General features: G+C 36.8%; 6 protein-coding genes across 8 annotated transcripts in view; 4 read left to right on the top strand and 2 right to left on the bottom strand.

Moving 5' to 3' along the window:
• LOC111492470 (thaumatin-like protein 1) overlaps positions 1–394 on the top strand; it is a 1829-nt gene extending 1435 nt beyond the window's left edge. Inside the window, exon 2 of the mRNA XM_023141810.1 lies at positions 148–394. Within this exon, the coding sequence (XP_022997578.1) occupies positions 148–322 (175 nt within the window). The 3' untranslated portion in view covers positions 323–394. The remainder of the gene's footprint in view (positions 1–147) is intronic.
• A 1464-nt stretch (positions 395–1858) lies between these two features.
• LOC111491744 (endoplasmin homolog) lies at positions 1859–6551 on the top strand. Its single transcript, XM_023140748.1, has 15 exons — positions 1859–1959; positions 2157–2277; positions 2377–2530; positions 2621–2701; positions 2830–2941; positions 3013–3139; positions 3228–3366; positions 3943–4060; positions 4178–4374; positions 4471–4686; positions 4768–4933; positions 5031–5172; positions 5283–5433; positions 5521–5925; positions 6032–6551. Exons 1-15 carry the CDS (start codon positions 1893–1895, stop codon positions 6284–6286), a joined length of 2451 nt encoding a protein of 816 aa, XP_022996516.1. The 5' UTR covers positions 1859–1892; the 3' UTR covers positions 6287–6551.
• Positions 6552–6612: 61 nt separating this feature from the next.
• LOC111491745 (synaptotagmin-2-like) lies at positions 6613–10717 on the bottom strand. 2 transcript variants are annotated; one of them, XM_023140750.1, is made up of 12 exons: positions 10142–10714; positions 9440–9538; positions 9293–9343; positions 9069–9192; positions 8521–8639; positions 8312–8413; positions 8163–8237; positions 7996–8072; positions 7672–7918; positions 7246–7599; positions 7014–7145; positions 6613–6931 (listed from the first exon to the last, which is right to left on the bottom strand). In XM_023140750.1, the coding sequence occupies exons 1-12, from the start codon at positions 10250–10252 to the stop codon at positions 6800–6802; spliced, it is 1623 nt and encodes a 540-aa protein (XP_022996518.1). In that variant the 5' UTR covers positions 10253–10714; the 3' UTR covers positions 6613–6799. The 2 variants fall into 2 exon arrangements, with proteins under 2 accessions (XP_022996518.1, XP_022996517.1); XM_023140749.1 differs by having other exon boundaries at positions 7996–8237; positions 10142–10717.
• A 3333-nt stretch (positions 10718–14050) lies between these two features.
• On the top strand, positions 14051–15286 carry LOC111492508. Its single transcript, XM_023141865.1, has one exon. The coding sequence runs from the start codon at positions 14460–14462 to the stop codon at positions 15051–15053; it is 594 nt and encodes a 197-aa protein (XP_022997633.1). The 5' UTR covers positions 14051–14459; the 3' UTR covers positions 15054–15286.
• Positions 15287–15713: 427 nt separating this feature from the next.
• Positions 15714–19007, bottom strand: LOC111492509 (DNA-directed RNA polymerase I subunit RPA12-like). 2 transcript variants are annotated; one of them, XM_023141867.1, is made up of 6 exons: positions 18846–19007; positions 18139–18282; positions 16652–16692; positions 16244–16303; positions 16098–16154; positions 15714–15994 (listed from the first exon to the last, which is right to left on the bottom strand). In XM_023141867.1, exons 2-6 carry the CDS (start codon positions 18254–18256, stop codon positions 15920–15922), a joined length of 351 nt encoding a protein of 116 aa, XP_022997635.1. In that variant the 5' UTR covers positions 18257–18282; positions 18846–19007; the 3' UTR covers positions 15714–15919. The 2 variants fall into 2 exon arrangements, with proteins under 2 accessions (XP_022997635.1, XP_022997634.1); XM_023141866.1 differs by having other exon boundaries at positions 18139–18285; positions 18846–19005.
• A 1890-nt stretch (positions 19008–20897) lies between these two features.
• On the top strand, positions 20898–23513 carry LOC111492507 (rac-like GTP-binding protein RHO1). Its single transcript, XM_023141864.1, has 7 exons — positions 20898–21351; positions 21865–21952; positions 22051–22160; positions 22269–22332; positions 22772–22836; positions 22925–22990; positions 23078–23513. Exons 1-7 carry the CDS (start codon positions 21253–21255, stop codon positions 23177–23179), a joined length of 594 nt encoding a protein of 197 aa, XP_022997632.1. The 5' UTR covers positions 20898–21252; the 3' UTR covers positions 23180–23513.
• The last annotated feature ends 76 nt before the right edge of the window (positions 23514–23589 follow it).

Here is a 23589-nt window from a genome sequence, read left to right as displayed (position 1 = left end):
TTTTTTTTTTTTTTTTTTTTTTTTTTTTTTTGGGACAAATAATCTAACAGCAAAAAGATGAATCATTACCTGTAAAGTAACACTTTGACAGTCATCTTCCTCATAACCCTACCTTTTTTTCCTCAAAAAAACATGTTTTTTTTTCAGCCAAAAATCAGAAAAAGACCCGTCGAACGGAGGCGATGGTCCGTCGGTGACGTTCAACAGTTCATGGCTGCCGGACTTCATCACCGGAGAAGGATCATCCAAAACAATGGCTTTGTCTTCAGCTTTGAATTGGACACTGTTTCTTTTTATTTTTTTCATTTTCTTCTTCCATTAGATTTAATTTCCACATGTTCTTCTGGTTTTTAGGCAGAATGTTTCTACATTAACAATTTCTTGATTTTTGTAATATTTATTGTATTTAAATTTTGAAGAAATTGTTGAGAAAAAAAAAAAAAAAAAAAAGCCTCTAATTCTTTGGAACAGCTGCCTTTCATGATCTGAAAGGTGGTTGCTTGAGTTTGAATCCGAGTGATATGGTTGGTGGATGGTGGAGGTTTGCGGTGGTGATGGCGGCTGCGACGGCGGGGAACCTGCCGTAAAGTACCAACTTTGCTGGTCTCTCAAGTTTGGTAGCTTTAATTCCTTTTCTGATGGAAGATCTTAACCATCGTCGTCGTTACTTTACGATTAAGACTAAGATGGGGCCCACTGCTGTGACTGAGTTATCTTCAAATTTTGTTTATATTAACAGTTAAATTAATGGTATAAAATTACCAAAAAAAAAAAAAAAATCTAAAAAGAACATAGAATTACTAGATTTGATCACGTGGGTTAGCTCGAGTAAATTATTGTTGATTGAAAATCTCGAGTTTAGTTTGTAACGTGATGTAACTCAATTTGAACAAACCCTTATATCTTTGGGTCGGGTTCTTTGGTTCAACTAACAGTAGTCATTGAGAGAGACCTAGAACCAGCCACGACAATAAGAGCTCATGGTGAACAAACGACAAAGAGATAGAAAGTGAGAGACAGACAACTGATCTAGTTGAGAATTTGAGCGTCGATGAAGGATAAAGGAGAGGGAGATGAGATTCATTGGTATCGACGAATGGAGAATGCTCATACCCAATAAATGAAAGGACGATTGATAAAGAGAGATGGGTTGCGCGTCACGTGTCACAATTGCACTATTTCAGCAACGGAACATTAATCACGTAACACTTAGTCAGCGTGTGTGAAAATTAAATTTTACAGATAATTTTAACTTATGATCGATTATCGAGCTACGTTTGACAAAAAATATTTTATATAACTTGAACGAGAAGATAAATGGAAAATAATTTTAAAAAAAATAATGATACAGACTAACATAGCAAAAAACATTTTAACATTAGACTGATTAATTATATTTGGGAAATATTTTATTAATGCACTTAATTTTATTTTGTATTTATTTAAAAAAAAACGTTTTTAATGATTGTTTGCCACATCTCAATCAACGAATCGATTAAAAGTATGACAATTTCCAAACGTATCCTCCGGGAAACATACTGTGTTTCCACGTCTAAAACAAAATATCAACCCAATAAATTTTAGCCACGTGGAAACAAAGCAATCAATACCGTCGGATTCTCCACATCGGCTGCCATAGCCCGTTAAGATCAAGTAGACTTCCACTCCCAGGTCTTAAGTAGGGACAAGAAATGGAAATTTGGAATGGCTTTATCCACGTCGAGCAAAGGAATATTATCCAATAACATTTCGCCACGTTTACTAGAAGAAAGCGATACGGTTGGATTCTCCACGCTGGCAATATAGATCAATCCAATAGACCTATATAAATGTTGCGAGCCAGTTGAGAAACCAGATTAGTAGTCGAAGCTACTGGAAGTTTTGCAAGAATCATGAGGAAGTGGACGATTGCTTCTGCTCTTCTCCTTCTTTGCTTTCTCTCCCTCGTACCTGATGAAGGTGTGATTTCGGTTCTTCTTTTATCCATTTTGATTTCTTTGTTGAAATGTGGACTGAATGCATATTGCATTATGTTAATCACGATGGTTCATTGTTTTTTGGGGGGCTTGGGGAGAAATTTGGGTGATATTTGAGCTCTCTTTGAACTGTGAAGATTTTATGGTGTATTGATTTATGTTCTTTTTTCTCGCGTTTAGGTTCTAGATTTCATGCCAAGGCCGACGGTGATGCCGACGAAGTTGTAGATCCACCAAAGGTCGAGGAAAAGATCGGCGCCGTTCCGCATGGACTCTCCACGGATTCTGATGTTGTCAAGAGGTTCGTGAATGTTTAATCTCGTATATACACGCTTTCACCGACAGATTTATCCAGTTTAGGGAAATTTCTAACGTATGTTCTCTCGAATTGTGGTTTCAGGGAGTCGGAGTCCATCTCGAAGAGATCTCTTCGAGGCAGCGCGGAGAAATTTGAGTTCCAAGCTGAGGTGTCTCGTCTCATGGACATTATTATCAATTCCTTGTACAGTAACAAAGACATTTTCCTCAGAGAATTGATCTCCAACTCTTCTGATGTAAGTCCACTCCGCCTCGACGTACTTCATCAGATCTCGTAATCTCGTAATTAGAGATCGGTTGTTACTGATAGTGTCTCTGCATTTCAGGCGTTAGATAAGATTAGGTTCCTTTCCCTGACCGATAAAGAGATTTTGGGTGAAGGCGACAACTCGAAGCTGGAGATTCAAGTGAGTTTGACCATCATGCTAGATTTGGACACATTGTTTTCTTATTACCTCGCTGAGCAAGAAAATTGCTCGTTCTAGTCAATGACCCTTGCATACTTACGTTGTTGTCCATATATCAAATATCGCAGATTAAGCTGGACAAAGCAAACAAAGTCCTATCGATTCGCGACAGAGGTATTGGTATGACGAAAGAGGATTTGATTAAGAACTTGGGAACCATAGCGAAATCTGGAACTTCAGGTACTTCTTTTTATTTATTTTACGTCGGTAGGCTTAGTGTGAGGTACTGAATTTGCTATCTTCCTGTGCAGCATTTGTGGAAAAAATGCAGACAAGCGGTGATCTCAATCTTATTGGCCAATTTGGAGTAGGTTTCTACTCCGTGTATCTTGTGGCTGACTACGTTGAAGTGATCAGTAAACACAACGATGACAAACAGTGAGCAACTCTCATTATTATTTGGATGTGTTTGCCATTGCCATGGTATTAGTTATTGTTTGCTTAACTTTTTTTTCCTTGTTTCTAGACATGTGTGGGAGTCCAAGGCTGATGGAGCATTCGCCATCTCTGAAGATACTTGGAATGAACCCTTAGGCCGCGGAACTGAAATTAGATTGCACCTTAGAGATGAAGCTCAAGAATATCTGGAGGAGGGCAAACTGAAAGTAAGTTTAGTTTGCTTTTCTCGTTACCTGCTTTTAATGTTTGTTAACGATCGGATCCTCAAATTGGACACGAATGGACGTCCTTCTAGATCTTTCGTTCACGAGGAATAATAAATCATGTCTTTTGTGCTTGAGAGCCTATGGAGATAAAATTGTTCGATGTACCTCCCAATGCCCAAACATTTTCTCTAGAATTTACATTGTTACCTGTTTACAGTGTATTTTTTTGTTCCTTGATGATACATTTTAGCTGTTAATTGATTTTCCCTCTCTTGGAACTGTTATCACCAAGCAGTTATCTTGAGCCTAATTCCCGAACATTGAATTTGTTGTTACTTTCCGGGTTTTTCTTTACTTCTCGCAACCGGGCATTTCTTTTTCGTTCTGCATCACACAAGAGCTATACGGCGCCAGATGACAGCACCCTCTTGTGCATTGTTGAATTTTAATGAACTTGATTGAAATCTATTTATTGGTTAAATGAAATTTATCTAAAACGCATATTTTTATTTGTTAGTTTCTTCGACAGTATTCTGACTTAAACTAAAATGGATTGTGGTAATTCTTTCTACATAGGATTTGGTGAAGAGATATTCAGAATTTATCAACTTCCCCATTTATATCTGGGGAAGCAAAGAGATTGACGTGGACGTTCCTGCAGATGAGGATGAATCCAATGATGAAGAAGCACCACGTATGTATTGTCTTGGATGTCGGATATGCTTATATAACTACCTTTGTGGTGGCAAAAAAACTGTCAATTTGTCATGGTGTCAGTCTTTCTGATTACGTTTTCTGTCTTGAAAAACAGCTGAAAGCTCTTCTGAAGAAGGGGAAGATGATGCAGAAAAGAGCGAAGATGATGATGCTGAGAAGTCGAAGACAAAGAAAGTCAAAGAAACAATTTATGAATGGGAGCTTTTGAATGATGTGAAAGCCATATGGCTGCGGAGTCCCAAAGAAGTGACAGAGGAAGAGTATACTAAATTCTACCACTCTCTTGCTAAGGTAGTTGTCCAAAATTCTATCAGTGAAAAAATACTAAAGCACCTTAATCTGTAAAATTTGCGTTCCAAATCTAATGAAGTTAACATTAAATGGCAGGATTTTAGTGATGACAAGCCTATGTCATGGAGTCACTTTAATGCAGAAGGTGATGTTGAGTTCAAAGCTGTTCTGTTTGTACCTCCTAAGGCTCCTCATGATCTCTACGAGAGCTACTATAACAGCAAAAAATCCAACTTGAAGCTGTATGTTCGAAGGGTTTTCATCTCAGACGAGTTTGATGAGCTCCTGCCGAAGTATTTGAACTTTTTGCTGGTAAATGAGTGGTCGAGTTATTCAACAGAAAGACGTTCGACTTGAATAGTAGATTTTTTTCTCAAAATTTTCTCTCTGCAGGGTCTTGTTGATTCTGACACTTTACCCCTCAACGTTTCACGAGAAATGCTCCAACAACACAGCAGCCTGAAGACAATTAAGAAGAAACTCATTCGCAAGGCCCTTGATATGATCCGTAAAATTGCTGAAGAGGATCCTGATGAGTTCAGTGACAAGGAGAAGAAAGGTTTACCTAAAGAACTTGATTATTGTGATGCTGTTAAGACGTGATAATTTTCTTCCATGTTTCATTTGATTAACTTTAACCCTTCATTAACAAGCAGCTGCAGAGAAGAGTAGTGATGATGATGAGAAGAAAGGCCAGTACAGTCGATTCTGGAATGAGTTTGGCAGATCAATTAAACTTGGTATTATTGAGGACGCGACTAACAGAAACCGTCTAGCAAAACTTCTCCGATTCGAGAGGTATCTTGCGTTTGTTTCCGTTTCAGTTTCGTTTCTGGGTTGCTTTATTCTGCCTCATTGATGCTTCTCTGTCCCCCTGAGATAATAACCTTAAACGAACTCTCGTGCAGCTCCAAGTCGGATGGCAAATTGACTTCACTGGATCAGTATATTTCAAGAATGAAATCAGGACAAAAGGATATCTTTTACATTACTGGCTCAAGCAAGGAACAGTTGGAGAAATCCCCATTCCTTGAGCGTCTTAAGAAGAAGAACTATGAGGTGAATTTTAATTGGGAGTTTTTTTTTTCTTTTTGCCATCCATTCATCCCTTTCCTCTCATATCTAAAATATTTCTTCTCCTAACAGGTTATCTTTTTCACGGATCCGGTTGATGAGTACTTGATGCAATATCTCATGGACTACGAAGACAAAAAATTTCAAAATGTATCGAAGGAGGGTCTCAAACTAGGCAAAGACTCGAAGGATAAGGAACTCAAGGAGTCCTTCAAGGATCTTACTAAATGGTGGAAGACCGCCCTTTCTTTCGACAATGTTGATGATGTCAAAGTTTCGAATCGTTTGGATAACACACCTTGTGTGGTTGTGACATCGAAGTATGGATGGAGTGCTAATATGGAAAGGATCATGCAGTCTCAGACCCTATCAGATGCTAGCAAACAAGCATATATGCGCGGTAAGAGAGTGCTTGAGATCAACCCAAGGCACCCGATCATCAAGGATCTTCGGGAGAGAATAGTCAAGGATTCGGAGGTATGTTATGTTATGACAATCTGTTCTAACATGTTTATTTATGTTTTTAACACTTTTCTTTTATCACATTCTCCAATGTGGTTGCTTTGCTTCATCTAAACAACAGGATGAGGGCGCAAAGCATGCTGCAAAACTGATGTACCAGACAGCTCTTCTGGAAAGTGGGTTTATTCTCAGTGATCCCAAGGATTTTGCCTCCCAAATCTATGACACGGTGAAGACTAGCTTAAACATCAGTCCCGACGCAACCGTTGAAGAGGAAGATGAAGCAGAAGTCGTCGAGACTGGATCGAAGGCTGCAGAAGCTGAAGATACTATCAGGTCGGAAACAGCCGATGAGGGTGCAAAGGATGAGCTGTAGTAGATTATATAACAGGAAGGGAGAGGTGGTTTTTATATCTGGATATCATCCATCACCAGTCACCAGCATTAGAGCTCTCTGCTAATTCCTCCTCCTAACATCATCAGGTTTTTGGAAACAACTTTGGTTCTCTTCTTTCTTCTCCGGTTGTTTGATATGAACAAATTTTGAAATCATGTTTTTTTAGGCTTAATCATCCGTAGGATTAGGTTTTCTCTTCTGCTCTTATCCAATAATAATAGCCCATTCAGTGAATGCCATTCCCTCCTCCCTCTTGAATTTTGTATAAACAAACATCTAAGGCTGCAAAGGAATGAATGAATGAATGATTTAAACCAAAATGAAAGCATGATATTATTCAATCTTTGTTTTTTGACCAAATGAAAATAAACCAAACCATATCAACATTTCATTAAAACAAAAATCACCTACTTCAATTTAGCCTACAAAGGAGAAAGGTTTTCAAGCAACAAAGAAATACAATGAGAAGAGTGGCTGCTACTAGCTGCCCGCCTATGATGAAGTTCTCCATTGTAGCTCGATCTGGATCCGCCCGTTCTTCGAGTCGATCAGATGATATTTCGCATTAATCCTCTTGTTTGAGACAACATCAGCCAAGTTTATGTCCACATACCCCAAAGTTTCCTGTTCACATTACGTTTCAAATTTCAGAATATGATCCCGAGCTTCATACGATCCGATCCCAAGCTTAAAATATTATACATACCTTGGGGTGAAGCAGGCCTATCCTTGAAGACGCACTCAGTACTTCCACATGAATCCGATCGTTCACCGGTGGCTCCTCGAGCATAAACTGGAACTCCTCATCCCATCTTGGATCCCGATTCTTCTTAACATGCTGCATTGCATACATGCCAAATGGAGTTCAAAGTTAATGAACCCGGCATATAATCCGTGACTGCGAGAGTTCATTTTTGCACGTTATACTAAAACGTTACCTTAGTTCGTTTCTCCTCTCCTCTGAAAAGTAAACGAACGTAGGGGTTCGTATGATGCTTCCCTTCCACATCTTCAGCTTGATGGATTATGACAGCAAGCAGGCCTCCGCCATCGGGCGTTCCATCGGGAGCCTTTTGTACTGCCGCTGCACCATCACCATCATCTTTCGGAGCTTCGTCGTCCTTGAAAGGTTTGTACAACAATTCCACGACAAGCTGCCCTCTCGACTTCTCATTTTGTGTATCGTTAGGATCCATATTTTTCAACACTTCAAGAGTCAATTCCTTGGACTCCTCAGGTGTAAGTTCTTTCAGTGGAACAACATTCATTCCCATCTTATCATGCTTCCCAACCTAAGAACAATACAAGACAACCTCTGTAATGAAGATTCTAAACGTTCCTCGATGAGATTATTACGAAAATACCTGCTCCCAATCGTAAAGAATCAGTTCCAAAGCTTGAGACTCGGGATCTTTCACGACAAAAGTAAACTCCTCGTTCCAAACCGGGTTCAAATTCGTGTGTTTCACAGTCGTTTTCTTAGACGGAAGCTTGTCTTCAGTGAGCTTCAGTTTTAGATATGGATCTGAAGCCCCAAATAGATCCTTCTTTTTCAGCTTCATTGCTTTCAAAACCTTCACATGAAGGATGCCAACAGGTTTCTTCATGGCTCTGACAAAGATTACCCGAATCAAGAAACGAAACGCTTCAACATAATCATAATATAAAACGACACGAACAGAACTCACTTCGCAGGATCCATTATCGGTACTTCGAGGGTCTTCGGCCATAGATACATATTGGCAACTTGATCTTTTATGAGTTCCTGCCATGGATGACGAGGAAGAAATTTCACGAGTTCATTATCTATGTTGACAATGTCGGTAAAGATAACATGATATAGAATAATTCGTACCTGAACAAACCTATACAGCCCCGGGATGGCCATCGCATCTGCACCGAGCAATTTCAGTCCAAAATCGACATGGGGCTGCAGAATCCGACAAAATTTAATATATAACTCAAAATTTATTTAAGTATATACGAGTTAACCAGTTACAGCACCTTCTCCATGAGAGAGACAAATATTTTGGCGAAGCAAGGAAACGTCGGGACCAAAGGCTTCAGGGTTATACGCGGAATAGCGAACACTTGCAAATCGACCACCTGAAAGGCAAGAGAAAGTCAGATATTTCTACACTCGCTCGTTGTATTGATACATATTCATAGTCTGCATATCGAAATCGATATTAGTGCATATAGTCGCGCACAACCTGAACAGTCGCTTTCAATCCGAATGCTTTAACTGAAACGGTAACATTCGGATTTCCCGCCCACTTCATGCATGGCTCCATGATCAACTCTTTATCATCGGTCGTATAAACTTTCATTCCTGGTTTGTAAATTCATCAACGAGTGAGATTCTTCGTCTAGCTCCCAAAAACGGAGTAACGAAGGGATGTTCAGCACAGGTAACAACAATATACTACCATCTCATGAACAGCCATTTGATCAGGGGCAAAGCAGATATTGTCCATTTTGGTCTTTTCCTTTCGGGTTTGTTTTTAAAACGTGTCTACTAGGGAGAGGTTTCCACACCTTCATAACGAATGCTTCATTCTCCTCCCCAAAAGATGTGGGATCTCACAATCCACCCGTCTTTAGGGCCTAGCGTCCTCGCTGGCACTCATTCCCTTATATAAGGGTGTGGAAACCTCTTCCTATAAGACGCGTTTTCCTTGAGGGAAAACCTGAAAGGGAAAGCCCAAAGAGGATAATATCTTATAGCGGTGGGCAAGGGCTGTTACAGGGAGGAGTGTACCTTGAAGAGTGGGTGGTAAGCAGCCCAATGTAAGCGTGTCGAATTCAACAGCCTCGATTTTGTATTTTGGAATTTGCTCTGCAATAATAGGCTTTGCTATGTTCTTCACTGTCTTACAAATGGCCTAAGAAAGACAGCAAGAAAAGAAGAGGGTATGCATAAAAGGTATCATCGCCCAAACACCTCAGCAAACGAGTATCAATTTTCAATTGTAAAGCACAAACCTTGTCCAAGTAAGGCCACATAAGTTCAAGGAATTTGTTGAGCCAATCAATCTACAAGAAACAAGAAAGGTACAATGAAAACTGTTACTAAACAATGAATCACAAGCAATCACATCCTAACAACACAAAACGGTAACGGTAACATACACGATCGTAATCAGGATTTTTCACCCACAGAGGTATTTCCGGCATCATCCGCAACAACGAGCTCGTATCTTGCTCAACCAAAGGGCGAATAACAGGATCCTGAAACAATAAATTTCAACACACATCAACACGAGCCAATCGACAACAAAGAACGGGAAGAACTCGACTGGTTAATACTCGAAACAAATCTCCCAACAGTTAGTCCCTGAATGCATTCATAAACAAGGCCACATAATTCAGATCAGGGCATATATTACAACTACTAAGCCTCCATTTGCCTAAGAAAAAGAAACAGAACCAAAAGGAAACTTGATTGGTAGCAATTCAGAGGCAAATACTGTTAATGTCTTCCTCTAAGTTAAGGGGAAAATGGGGTGACATCTAAATGAAATCCTAAGAGACATACAAAAAAACCCACGAAAATAGGGACAACAGTACTTAGGTCTGTAGTGTCTTCATCAGTACAAGCAAGCAAAACCCCCAAAACTTGTGAAATTGAGGGAACTAAAGTGACTAACAGGAAAAACCCCAAACGAGCTGGGAATTACCACTCAACATTTTCAGAAAACACTGTCGATTCAAGCAATTAGAACAATAATCCAACACAGAGCAGATAGTGACAGTGATGATCCGTAGAAGAAACAGAACATTTTCCAGAAACAGACAGACCAAACACCAAAATAAGTGGAACAAGAAACAAACCTTGACATCCGACGGCTGAAAATAGATGAACATGTAATATCCAATCGCAATCCCAATCGAAGTTCCCAAGCCAAATCCGAAGAAACCCAGTATACTACTAAGCAAACCCATCTAAAATCCGTTCTCGAACAGACCCAAATCCCCAAAAGTCAAAAGAAACCGAAGAGGGAAAGATGAACAGAAGGAAAAAGAAAGAACCCTCTTATGAATACGCCCTTTTCTCCATTAAATCGCAGAGAAAACGAAGAGAAAGAGGCGATTAATTCAGTTTCCCAAAAGAGGAATTGGCGATCTGTTTGAAGCAAAGGATAAGATTGAAGGGGAAATGAAGAATCGGGAGTAGGAAAGGAGCGTTTATTCGTTTTAGGGTAGCAGAATCAAAGCATTTTGTTCACCATTGGCAATGGATCGAAGGAAACGGGGTTGAATTGAGGCAGGGAAGAGGCGCGTAAGGGGAGTGTCGGTAATCAGGTCAAAAGGGGTTCGAAGAGGAGTGAGGATGAAAGGAAATATCTGCTTTTTGGGTTTTGTAACTGATGAAGATGAACCGAATCCCGTTTCTTTCTGTTACAGCTCGCTCCAGTGTTAATGATATTCATGATTTTTTTTTTTTTTTTTTTTTTTTTTTTTTTTTTTTTTTTTTTTTTTTTTTGGAGAGAAAGTAAATGTTCTTGGTTTGGTAGCTTCCCTTTCACTCCCAAAGAAAGGGAAGGGAAAAATAAATAAATAAATAAATAATCCTTTTTTTCTTGTTTAGTTGACTCTTTGTCTTTATAAGGGTATTAAAGTCATGTTTTATACTGAGATTTGAATTTCGAACAAAACGAGCCTATTGTAGTGTACGTACGTACTTAAAACCGAAATCCCAATTGAGTGATTGAAGCATGCACGTGAAAAAACTTAGTTACAGTCAATACTTTTCGACACTGTTGTAAGAAATGTTCAAATTCGATGGTTTTAACACGTATAATTGGCAACCAACACCTAAAAATTGTTCCACTCCCGGCCAATTTTCGTTCGATCGACATCAAAATTCCATTGTCGGCTTTCTGTTTGCGTTTAATGACAGTTTCAAAAACGAGTGTCAAACAAAAAAATTATGAAAGTTCGTAGATCTTGCAAAATAAGAGTAGTGCCTAGTTACTTGATATGTATATTTATTTTATCATACACGAGCTAAACATTCATAATCGTTCCTAATCATTTATGAATTTTTTAAATTCATCCTTAATATTTTAAAATTTTCAATTCTACCCTTAATTTAAAATAATAAATTGGTATTTGTATTAATAAAGCGTTTAAAAATATAAATTAATTTATTAATTTAAGGGTGGTTTTTACCCCAATTTAATACATAAATGTTAAATTTGAGAATTTTAAAACATTAATAATAAAATCTTTTATGATTAAAATTAAAAAAATATAGATATCATAAAAGAAAATTAAAAAGAAAACTAAAGAATTTCTTAATAAATCAGTAATTAAATAATTAAACAAATTATATAATGTCTTCTTCCCTACCACAATCAAACCATGTTAGGACACGTGGACGATAGTTTATATATTTTGACATTTACTATGGATGATCTTATTTTAAATAATTAAAAATATCTTCCTTCTTTTTAAAATAAATTAATATCTGATAAAAGTATGGGTAGTTTATGATTCATATTGATCATAAACGTTGACGACACGTCGTGTGGTGGACATTCAAATTACGATTTTGTCCGAATCTATAATCTTCTTGCCGACAAGTAGAATGGACGAGATTAATAATTTGTGACTATAATATAAATAATGATATTTTTTGGGCCACACAGTTATTAACGAAAAATATGTCATTTTCTTTTAACGTTTTTTTTTTAATCTTAAAAAGGTTAAATATGTAATTTTATGACTTCTGGTGGTTGTTTTATTTTTCCATCAATTTTTAGGAAATATCAGAGGTTAAAAAACATCCAATTTTTTTTATTATTAATTTTTTCCCTTTCTAATTGACCTCTTATATTAATTAATGGATGGGTTTGAATATTAGTTTTTTATTTTGTTTTTTTTTAGTTTATAATGAGTGAAATTACGGAAATGCCCTTGAGTTCACTTTTTGTACCTATTTTTCTCTCCCAATTTACTTTTTAATTTTTTTTTTCCAAACTCATAATTTATGCTTTATTTATTTATTTTAATAATTATTATAGCTTACAAAATGAATCAAAGTAAGGGTGTCACGTCATAATTACTATATTTCTTTTATTCTAGTAATGTAGATCCTATTTTAGTCTGTTAAAAAAAAATGATAATGATAATTAATAAAAATGGATTGAATTTAAAAATTAAGACAATAATAATAATAAAGACAATTAAGATTATCCCTTTTGGATAACAAGGAATTTAATTGTGGGCCAGAGGGGAAAATAAAAATAAAAATAAAATAAAAAAAGCATTTGATTTTGGATGGGAAAATAAGAAAAAGGAAATAAAAAAGCAGAAGTAATAGTGTCTGCCACGTGTGAGTGATGGAGTGGTCACCATCTGCTTCAGCCACTTTGAGTTGGAATTTTGGAAGTATGCTCCATTTTTAAAGGTTCCATAATTAGCAATTATTTGCTTTATGGGCTACATTACAAATGCATAGTGGGCCTGGGCCCACTCCACTTCAGCCCAACAAAGTTACACTCCAAAGTTGGTGATCTTCTTTAGGGAGCGCGTGACTCTCACGTGTCCATAAAAACAAATATATGGGTAATAATAAAAAATAAAAAAGAGAAATAGAAACTATTAATTGAAACGATGGGACCCACCGCCCTTGCATATGCTAATAAAGTAAACATTCCTACGTGGCAACCGTCCTGGTCCTCTCGAGTACTCGAGAAATTATTCGAGGACAGTATGCTAATAAAAGCTTACATATCAATGTATCGGTTACCTTAGCGACTTTGTTACACGACGCTCGTTAAATTGTTCAACAAAGATCGTAGGTTGACGAACCGAATATTTTATCGATACATATTGAATCAAATTCAAGGACGTGGCTTATTAGGTATTATTTATAGCATCCTTCATGCATAAGAAAGGTGATCAAAGTAGGTTGAATTAGTCATCACTAAAGCAAGCTCTATTTTTTGTGATAAGAAATTGAATAATTTATTACTTTTTCTTATTTTTCTTTACCTATTATAAAATACTTTTAACGCCAACCACTCTAATAGTAAAGTTTCAAAACTTTTAAATTTACTAATTTTTTCGTTATTTTTTAATTATATTAAAAAAATATTTCCATTCTCGTAGAATCGTTTGCTACATTATTTTTAATTTTTTTCTAGGTCAAAACTCGAAGCTCGATCATTTGTCTTACTTTTAATTTTTTTTTTTTTTTTTGGTTTGGAATTTTCAAATTTCAAAGAAATTTAATTTTATATTTTATGCCCGGTAAATCTATAAATTTTAAAAATGGTAAAATTAAAAAGGGTAAATTTATAATTTTAAAATTAGTTGGATAAAAAAAAAAAGTTGAAATTAGGTTTTACTTTTAACTAAAATTTTTATGTAAAATAGGAAAAAGAACTTGTAAAATGACCAAAAAGGAAATAGAAAAGGAGAAGGATAGTTTTTTTTTAAAGGCTAATTCGGAGAATGGAAATATTAAAATAAATATAAAAGAAAACTAATTTAAAGAAAATATATGGGTCCCACCATGTCGTACAAAATACGTATGCAAAAAAAAAAAATTGAGAAACCGAGGATGCTGAAGATGAAATCAACGGCCAGATTGGGTCCAACGGCTATAACCAACGGCCATAATCAAACGGACGGTAACCGACCTAGACGGTGGCTCTGCAAATCCTGTCGTTAATTCCCCATTTTCCAATGGTAAATAAAGAACTAAAAATATCTCCAAATTAATATAATTAAAAAAAAGTAGCCGTTGCCGTCCAAGAAACATCAAAGCTCTATAAAGAGATGAATCTGAAGCAAATAAACCATTAAATCTTCTCTAACAAAGACTCCCCAAAATCCTCTGTAAATGGGTTGCTGAAAATCCCATAATATCCATTCAAATATATGTTTTTTTAACTTTTTCGATTCTGGGTTGTATTTTTTTTTTATGTTTTAAAAGAAATCCCAGTTTTTGTTTGTTCAAATCCATACGAATTTCTTCACAAAATTCAATCTTTTTGCGACTTTGTTGTACATTTCAGAAGTTATAATTCAATTGGTACTCTGTTTTTTTTTTTTTTTTTTGTGTAACTGTAGCTTGTTGATCTTGTGTATTTGATAGAGTTTTGAATTTTTCAGGTTCAGATCTTTGAGAAATGCAGTAATGGAGGCAGTTTTGATTCCATTTTCTGCTGAGAGATCTCGCAGTTTAAAATCCCGTAATTTTTCTCCGGCCACCGTCCACGACGGTGTTCTCAACATCCCTCCGCCGGCCGTCCCAAATTATAGTCACCGCCACCACCAGCAACCGCCTCTCCTCCCTCTTCCCGGCCGTCCGTTTCCCCCAACGGCAGTCGGGGTCCCGCCGTCGTGCCGCCCAAAGGGTACGAAATCCAGAGATCAGTCTCTTACCCCAAAGAAATCAAAACCAATTAAACGAAGTAGAGGGCCTCCGGCGTTGAAATCGACGGCGGAGTTTATGATCGTTGATTCCACGAATCGACTGGGGCCGGAGCCGAGCCACGTACCTAAAGATTTATGGAGAGTTTTAGGATTACGGTCGTCGGCGCCGCCGAGAGAAGGTGGCCGGAGTTTTGAGACAGAATTTTCGGGGTCAGCATTTGGCGTTTCGCCGCCGCCGAGTAGCGTTCCACTTCCGAAATTCACTCTGAGGCGGGAGGTGAGTTGTAATGTGGAGGCCGCCGGAGTGGATGCCGGAGCAACCGACAACCTCAGGCGATTATTGCGCCTCCGATGAAGAATTGTAGTATACTTTGTGGTTTGGTTTAACTTTCCGGCTAATTTTTGTTCCTGTTTTTGCAAGGGTTTGATCACCTCCTTGGTTTTTATGAAAATGGAGGTGCACAATCCAAATCCTGAAATCTCCGCCTGCATTTTTTGGTCTAAGGAGATTGCTTTATGTTTATTATAGCAATTAGGGTTTGTGTAAGTCCAATAAAGAAGGTAGTACATTAGTTTGCTTTACGTTTATATATATATTTTATATTTTGTTAATTAGCTAATTTAGATCGACTCTGACACTACAATAAATAACCTCCCTTTATTCACCCTCAAACTCTTAATTTGAGGCCCGACTCCTTTAGAGCACTTGAACAACCCTTATATGACAATATCTCGTCAAAATCCATCCACAAAGATGCAAAAAGGGATTTGTAATCAGGGTCCAAGCAACGAGGACTTTTATCGAAGGGTTGAAGGAAGTTGAGCAAACGCAAAGGATACTTGCACGGACATTCAAGGAAGGAGAGACCCTTTAAAACTTCGAACAAGTAGACCTTCAAAGCTTCGAATTTTCTCAGCTTCCTCAAATACCATAGTAATGTTGATTCATAAAAATCTCAACTTATTTGGGTAAATTTAGCATCAACCAACGCAAAAAAGAAAAAACACCAAAAAAAAAACAAAAAAAAAACGGTTAAGCATACTTGTTAAACAGAAAACTAAAAAAAAATTACACTTCATCTAGAGCAAGATAGTCGTAATGAACAACGTTTAAGCTTTTGGAATGCGTTGGAGCTATCCTAACTAGACTTTGCTGCCCCCTAAAGAATAAAAGACTAACTTGGTGTGAAGCATACATATTTTATAATGTTATGTGGAGGATCAATTCTCTCTGGTCTGATGATGGCACTTGGTGCAGGTATAAAAGGTGGTCTGCCCTTCATCAGCCGATCTCATCTGCATTTTTATTGAAACCACACTCAAACTTGGGACTCTTTCTAATGGGAATAAAAGAGAAAAGCCTAAAGGGCGTGGGCTCATGAGTTGGTATGAAAAGTACCTGTCTGCTCTCAAACCAAGCTTCATCATTCCCACATTTCTCACATCTCCTCCTTTCCTGTCAAACATGACAGCTTCATATTAGTGCCTACTACTTACACGTTTCAAGCAGAATACTTATACCATACACTTCTTTTCTCCTACTACCTTTGATAGCTGCATTTTCTCTTCATCAATCAATGAAATTCCCAACTGCTTTCTAATTTCCTGCGAATCGTCACACGAAGATTTCAAAAACTAAATCATTTCTTGGATGTCTGGCAATCAAATAGAAGGGGTCTTATCAAGATTAGATCATATGAAGTTTTTCTTATACTAAAACTTTTCACCGCTTGAGGATATTGACCCAATATGAATTTCAGGGGTTAGGTAGGCTTATTGATTTGCCGAGCGTAGAGAATCATCATATAGGTAAATTCATCCAGAAACAATCTTAGCAAATTTTCAGAGTATCCTAAAGTTCAAAAGCATAGGAATGACATGTTGCTGGGATGTCTTAGAGCTAGAAATAGAACAAGCATGGGGATGATAATGTTTATGCTTCAAAAGGCATACCTCAGCAGTAACTGTGTAACTTATTTCTCTGCCGATGATCCCTGAAATAAGCCGCACAACACGCAGGTTAGAGATTTTTACTAAAAGAGTGCATGAAATATTATAAGAATAGCTTCTCAACTGCATTTGCACAACTTCGATGCCTCAAATCATGAAAAGAAAGATGGGGACTCCAATACTTTCAATTTCAATATGCAAAGATGATAAGATGCATAGTTCTTTCAACAAAACCATTAAAAATAAAGCAAAGCCCACAAATTCTAAAATGATTTGACATATATCCTTCAGAAAACCAACTTCAAGATGCATAGAATAATATTCAGGGAAATCATGATGGCACTTGGGCCCTTGCATAAGACTAACCAGCCTGAGAATTGTAACGAATTCTATATTTTTCAGTCTCTGGTTAGCTGTTAGTACTTAGGATTTGGTTCCACAGACATTGTTATAGCTATCTCACTTTCTTCATGTAATTGTGATCAAGAAATCGATTTCATTTTAAAGAACTCTCAGAGAACTCAGGTAATTGTAATTACAATTTCTTCATGTAATTGTAAGCTAGCTCAGGTATGAGAAGGCAGAGGCTCCATCTGCCAAATCTAAAGAAACATTTTTCACACGCAGCCTTCATTGTTATTAGTCTATTACTACATTTGGTTTGAAATCAAATCAAAATTTCGAAGGTCCATCTTGCTAGTTCGAAGAACAAGCTTTCAAAATCATGATCAACTCAGCCTATTCATTCACCTACACCAGTCAGCTTCCTTATGAATTTGAGGGCTCCAATTGTCAGAACCCCAGCAGTCTACCACACTAAGTCTTTCTGAGAGGACCACACAATCTTCCACGGTCTGTGTTGGAATTCTATCTCTACAGCCGAATAACAAATGCCGCAGGCTTTTATTTAGCATGAAGTTCCAAGGGCTATTTCTAGTCTTAGTCAAGGCCAAGCTACGGGTCCAGATGGTTTTTCCATAGTTCTTCACGAAAACTTGGGATATTCTCTCTCTCGAGCATGATACCATGTCAACAATCTAGGCTTCTCGAAGAAAGGAATTCTTGGTGTGAATATAACCGAGACTTATAACCTTTATGGCAAAGGAGAATGAAGCCAAGGAAGTGTAAGACAATATGACCCATAATCCTCCCTAACTATCGTCCCTTATAAAATTCTTGATAAACGTTTGTGAGCAGAATCAAAATTATACTACCAAAATCATCTTAAATTTAAGTTGATAGATTAAAGAAAAACCAATCTGCACAACTCAGTTCTAGTAAAAAGATTAAAAAGAAAAATAGAAACTTGAGATAGAAAATGAAAAAATAAATCATGCTTTTCACATTTTTAGCTACATAAACATGAAGAAAAAATGAACTAGACTACAAATTAAGCACTCATTCATATAAGTAATGTGTGCTCGAATGTTTAAATTACCCAAAATGAAAAACTAAAAGTGAATAAGATTAACTCCGATGTGTATGTTCACCTTTTGCACTTCGCCTAGACTTGCACAAAGGACACTCGACATATTTCGTTGAGCTGAATGACAACATGGTTCCACACAAGTTGCAAAACAAGAAGTCATGTCCACGAGAATAAGCCATAAATGGCCTTGCTCCTTCCCCAAGCGCTTCTGACAAACAATGTCCATAAAAAAAATAATTAGAACAATTAAAAGAAGTTCAATTACAACAAATAAGAGACCAAAACAAGGCTAAAATTCTAAACGAAAAAGAATATAGAAAGAAAAATTGCAGCCGAAACCACAAGGGGGCTCCTCATAAGAATTAGTAAGCACAATTTAATCAAGCCCAAGAAAGAGCTTCCCCAGATATATTGTCGAAAAGCGGCGAGCTACCAGTAGAAGAAAACGGTGGATAGCCAAAGATAGCTGAGCTGGGCGGACATATGGATAAACAATCGACCTTCAAGAAAACTTGCTAAAGCAGAACGAAAACAATATGGTTTTGGAAGCTTAAACCCTCCGGAAACTGCACTGGAAATTGGTTTGGTTGGATTCACCCATTCAACTCTGGGACCGAACCGAATGTGTGGAGACCTACCGAACCGCGCGAAAATACGAACCAAACTCCCAGACTCCCAATCAAAATTTCGATTTCATTAAAAAATTATCGCAACCAATTTCAGTCGACATTGATAGAAGAGAAACAACGAAGATGGTTTACTATTTACCTAGAGACGACTTGTCAGGACGAGATTTAGATAACAGCTACAACGAACGGCGGCGGAGGCAGCGGCAGCGGCGGTGAGTGACGAGCCGGCAAGAAAAAACGATGGGTCTGAAAATCAGAGTCCCCGGGAAGAGAAGGCGCCAAGTAGGGTTTAGCATTCGTTTTGTTTTTTATTTTTTCTTCATAAAACAGAGTTTTACGTTATTTTCGAAAATGCCATTATTGGGCCGGGCCTATTGGAACCACTTGCACTTGATTATTTCCCTTCGTATTTCCATAAAATATTTTTCCAATATATTATGTAATTAATATAATACTATTATTTTTTTTAATGAAACATAATTAATTATAATAGTTACGTTTATTTGTGTTTGGCTGTACATGGAGAACAAAAATTCCCCAAACTATTTAAAGAGCGAATCTAAAGACTCAAAATAAAAACAAATAAATAAATAGACACAAACAAAAATGAAAATGAAAATAATAATAATATTTATTGGCACGTGGGGAGGATCCCGAATTCCGAAGCGCCGTTTGTGAGTCACGTGAGTGGTTCCGCGCAATCAGCGCGATTCAATTTGCTGACTCATTCCCTTTCCTTTTGTCCTTTTCTGTATTTTCACATGATACCTTATTTTCCTTATCCCTTTACCTTCCTATAATATTCAATTACAGTTTTAATTTCCATTAAAATTTCTGAGGAGAATATTTAAATATCTATTTTGCCTTTCGTTTATTAATATATACATATTTTACTTTCAACTTTAATAATTGATTATTAATACTACATTTTAAAATAAAAATTATTTTATGAATTATGATATTATCCATTTTGATTCGTTACGTATTACCATCCCTCATGGGTTTAAAACACGTTTGTTAGAGAGATATTTTCACTAATTCGTTTCCCTCCAAACCAACATAGAATCTTATTAATGATAGATGTATGAGTTCAACGACATCTTGGTCCATGATATCTCGTAAGAATTAACCTATCAAATATTAAAATATTGTATAAAAACTCAAATTAGTAAATCCAAACTATGAGGATAAAAAGTTTATTTTTTATTTTTTTATTTTTTTTCAACATTAATTAAAATACTTTGTTGTTTATTTCTCAGTTAATTTTCTATTTTATTTTGATATACATTGTTTTTAAAACATATTTTAGTAAATAAATTGAAGACTAGTTTTTTTTTTAATCGGTTAATAATTTAAGAAATAGAGAAAAATGAACCAAACAAATTTATTATAGGCGGGTTTAACTCCAAGATAATTTTAATTATTTAGAGGAAGAATTAATATATATATATATATATATATAGCGGGTTTAACTTTAAGATAATTTTAATTATTGAGAGGAAGAATTTATATATTTATATATATATGTAATTTTTTTTTTTATTTTGTATGAAAAAAATGTTAATAATTCGTTTTCGAATGGATTTAAAAAATAAAATGTTTATTTATATCAAGAAACGCACGTCCATTCTACCACCTTATGCTGGCCACGATCCATTCATTTTTCAATAATGATAATAATTAAATAAAAACAAGTAAACATAATTAAATAATAATTTTAAAATTTTAAATTAAGAACATTAAACATTTTTTAACATCATATTTTTAAAATGGCTATATTTTTTATTATTTTTATCCTTACTTTTATTATATATAACAAATTAAATGAATAGATTCTGCTGTGCCGTTATGTAACGAAAAGGATTAGAGGTTGAAGTGGAATGGGAGAATTCCCACAAGCACTAGTAGGCGGACTATGAGCGATGTGGGATATAGACATTAGAACAATAGGGGTCTCGTGAAAAATCCATATATGGGACGGGGTAAAGAGTCGAGCTGCTATTGTCTTTCGGTATTATAAAAATTAAAAAGTAAAATAAAAAAATTCGAAAATTGCAGGGATTTATTTTTAGGAATCATATTATTTTTGTGAGTGGAGTAAATAATATATAATTAAGAGAGAGAGAGAGAGAGAGAGAGAGAGAGAGAGAGAGAGAGAGAGAGAGAGAGAAAGTGGGTTATTTGTGGTAGAGGGGAAGGGATTGGTGGCAGAAGGTGGGGAAGGCGGGCGAGCGCTTCAACCGCATTTCATTTCTTTCAAAATAACCCCATTTTCCTCCCATCTTTCTCTCTTTCTCTCTGCTCCTGCAATTTGGGATCTCTCCACTCTGCATTCCCCATTTTCCTCCCTTTTCAAGAATTCAGATCCTCCACTCTCTTGATTCCTCTCTATCTTCAATATCCTCGATGGATTGCTGTTGATTTTCTGATTTTCTCTTTGTTTTTGCTGGCCCTGATGAACGATCGATTCTGAGGGAGGAGAGCAAGGGAACGCCCACTTCGAGCGAGGCATTGTAGTTTTCGTGTTTCGGATCTGGTGCTTCGAGATGAGTGCGTCCAGGTTTATAAAGTGCGTAACGGTTGGTGATGGTGCCGTGGGTAAAACCTGTATGTTGATTTCGTATACGAGCAACACTTTCCCCACGGTGAGTTTCTTTGTTTCTTTCTTTTCGTTTGTTCTGTTTTCCTGCAATTTTGAGGTCTGGAGTGTGTTCTGATTTTCGATAAGATCATTCTTATTCGTCGCTTGCTTGTTGTTAGAAGGTTTTATTGGATCTTGTGGAATAACCATGGGAAGAAGGAAATAATGACGGTTTTCTATTTTGTAGGATATTTAAGAGGGAAATGTTCTTGATTATTCCTTTAGCCAAGCCTATTTCGTTGCCTTTTTTAGTTTTTCATGTCATGATTTCAATGGGAGCAAAAAGAAGATTAAATTTCTAGATTTCTTTTTCTCGAAGACTGTTGTTTCGTGTATATTATTGTTTTAAAGCATTTAAGCGAGCTTGGATGATGATGATACATTATATTACTCGAATAATTCGTATCTGAAAACTGTTTGGTGTGTTCTAAACCTTGATTGGAGCTTGTGGGGTTGAATTTCTGCCCGAAATGCGCGTTTTTGGATAACAGTGCACCCGTTAACGCTTAATTTGCAGGACTACGTGCCTACCGTTTTTGACAATTTCAGTGCCAATGTGGTGGTTGATGGGAACACGGTCAACCTAGGATTATGGGATACTGCTGGTAACCACATGATGAGAGTTCTAATTTCTCCGCCCAATAGGCAATTTGATCATTTTATTTAATGTTTAGAAGGGATTTGAAGTTACTGTTTTGAACAGGTCAAGAGGATTACAATAGATTAAGACCACTGAGCTATCGAGGTGCTGATGTTTTTATTCTTGCTTTCTCTCTCATAAGCAAGGCCAGCTATGAAAATGTTGCCAAGAAGGTAGCAAGCTGTAGATGAAATCGATTATTACGCTAGCTAGCTCGATATTAACTGTTTATATGCTAAAATTATACCTTTGCTGATGACCCTTTTTACATTTTCACACAGTGGATTCCTGAATTGAGACATTATGCACCTGGTGTTCCAATAGTTCTTGTTGGAACTAAACTTGGTAAGAATTATTTATTCGTTTTGAAGTCAGCTTTAGTAGAGTCATGCATCAGGTAGAGTAGTGGGTTAGTTCTGATTTTCAAGATAGTTGGTTAATCCTGATCCTCAACACCACCCTTCGTAAGTTAGCGAGAGCGTTTCCTTCACATTGCATGTCATTCCCTAGTTGAAGCAAGTTGGAAAGCCTAAAGAGCCACAGCCCAAGATGTGTGTGCATCCATCCACCACAAGTTCTTCGTGTTGAAAGAATTTTTTTTTCTCAAGAATCATATCCATCCATCCATCCAATAGGAGAATAACTGAGTTAAAACATCACTACTTTCTCTGAGAGATCATAGGTTCAAATTCTCCACCTTCCTTATGTGCGATGTGTCATCATTGTCGTCACATAAGTGTATAATCTTGCAATTCACCTCACTGCGTTTCGTTCTCGTTCTTAGATCTTCGGGATGACAAGCAGTTCTTTGTAGACCACCCTGGTGCGGTGCCCATTACCACTGTTCAGGTAAATAAATACCTTCATAACTACATTCATTAGCACATGTACGAAGGCAATTTTTGGTTGAATATGCTGTGTTATTTACTGACTGTAGGGAGAGGAGTTGACAAAAACTATCGGAGCCCCGGCATACATTGAGTGCAGTTCAAAAACCCAGCAGGCATGATGATAGATACCCATCTGTTTTTGGTTTGCGTATGAGTGCACACTTTATTGAAGGATTATGTTGGATGGTTTGTTGTTGCAGAATGTGAAAGCAGTGTTCGATGCAGCCATTAAAGTGGTGCTCCAGCCGCCCAAGTCCAAGAAGAAGAAGAAGAAGTCGCAGAGTGTCTGTTCGGTGTTATGATCGCGGAAGGAATATGCTTTTGCTCGTGCCGAAGGAACGACAACTTCATATGTACTCGCCTTTTTCTCAGCATATCTTTAATCCCATGTCATCCCAAGGATACGGCCCCAAGCTGACATTCCAAGATGCAAATAGAACAGTGATGGATGATGTTTGTTTCTTATTTTGCAATCTGTTTGTTAGCGATGACCACCAACATTGCTAACCCCCCAATTTCTCTGTTTGAATTTGTTCATGTATTAATGAGATACCTAAAAGAACTGCTCCCTGGGCATGAACATGAACATGGTTTAGTACTCCTAACATTATATTGTCTATTTCCATTCCTTTGAAAGCTTATGTGTCAAACATCAATTGAATCTTCAACTTCTCCCAATAAATTTACAGCCAATGTTCTCAAAATGCGATAA

The sequence above is a fragment of the Cucurbita maxima genome, unplaced genomic scaffold (genome assembly GCF_002738345.1).
Source record: "Cucurbita maxima cultivar Rimu unplaced genomic scaffold, Cmax_1.0 Cma_Scf00017, whole genome shotgun sequence".
Taxonomy (NCBI): domain Eukaryota; kingdom Viridiplantae; phylum Streptophyta; class Magnoliopsida; order Cucurbitales; family Cucurbitaceae; genus Cucurbita; species Cucurbita maxima.
Note: the sequence above shows the minus strand (reverse complement) of the source record. Positions and strands in the feature narration are given on the sequence as shown.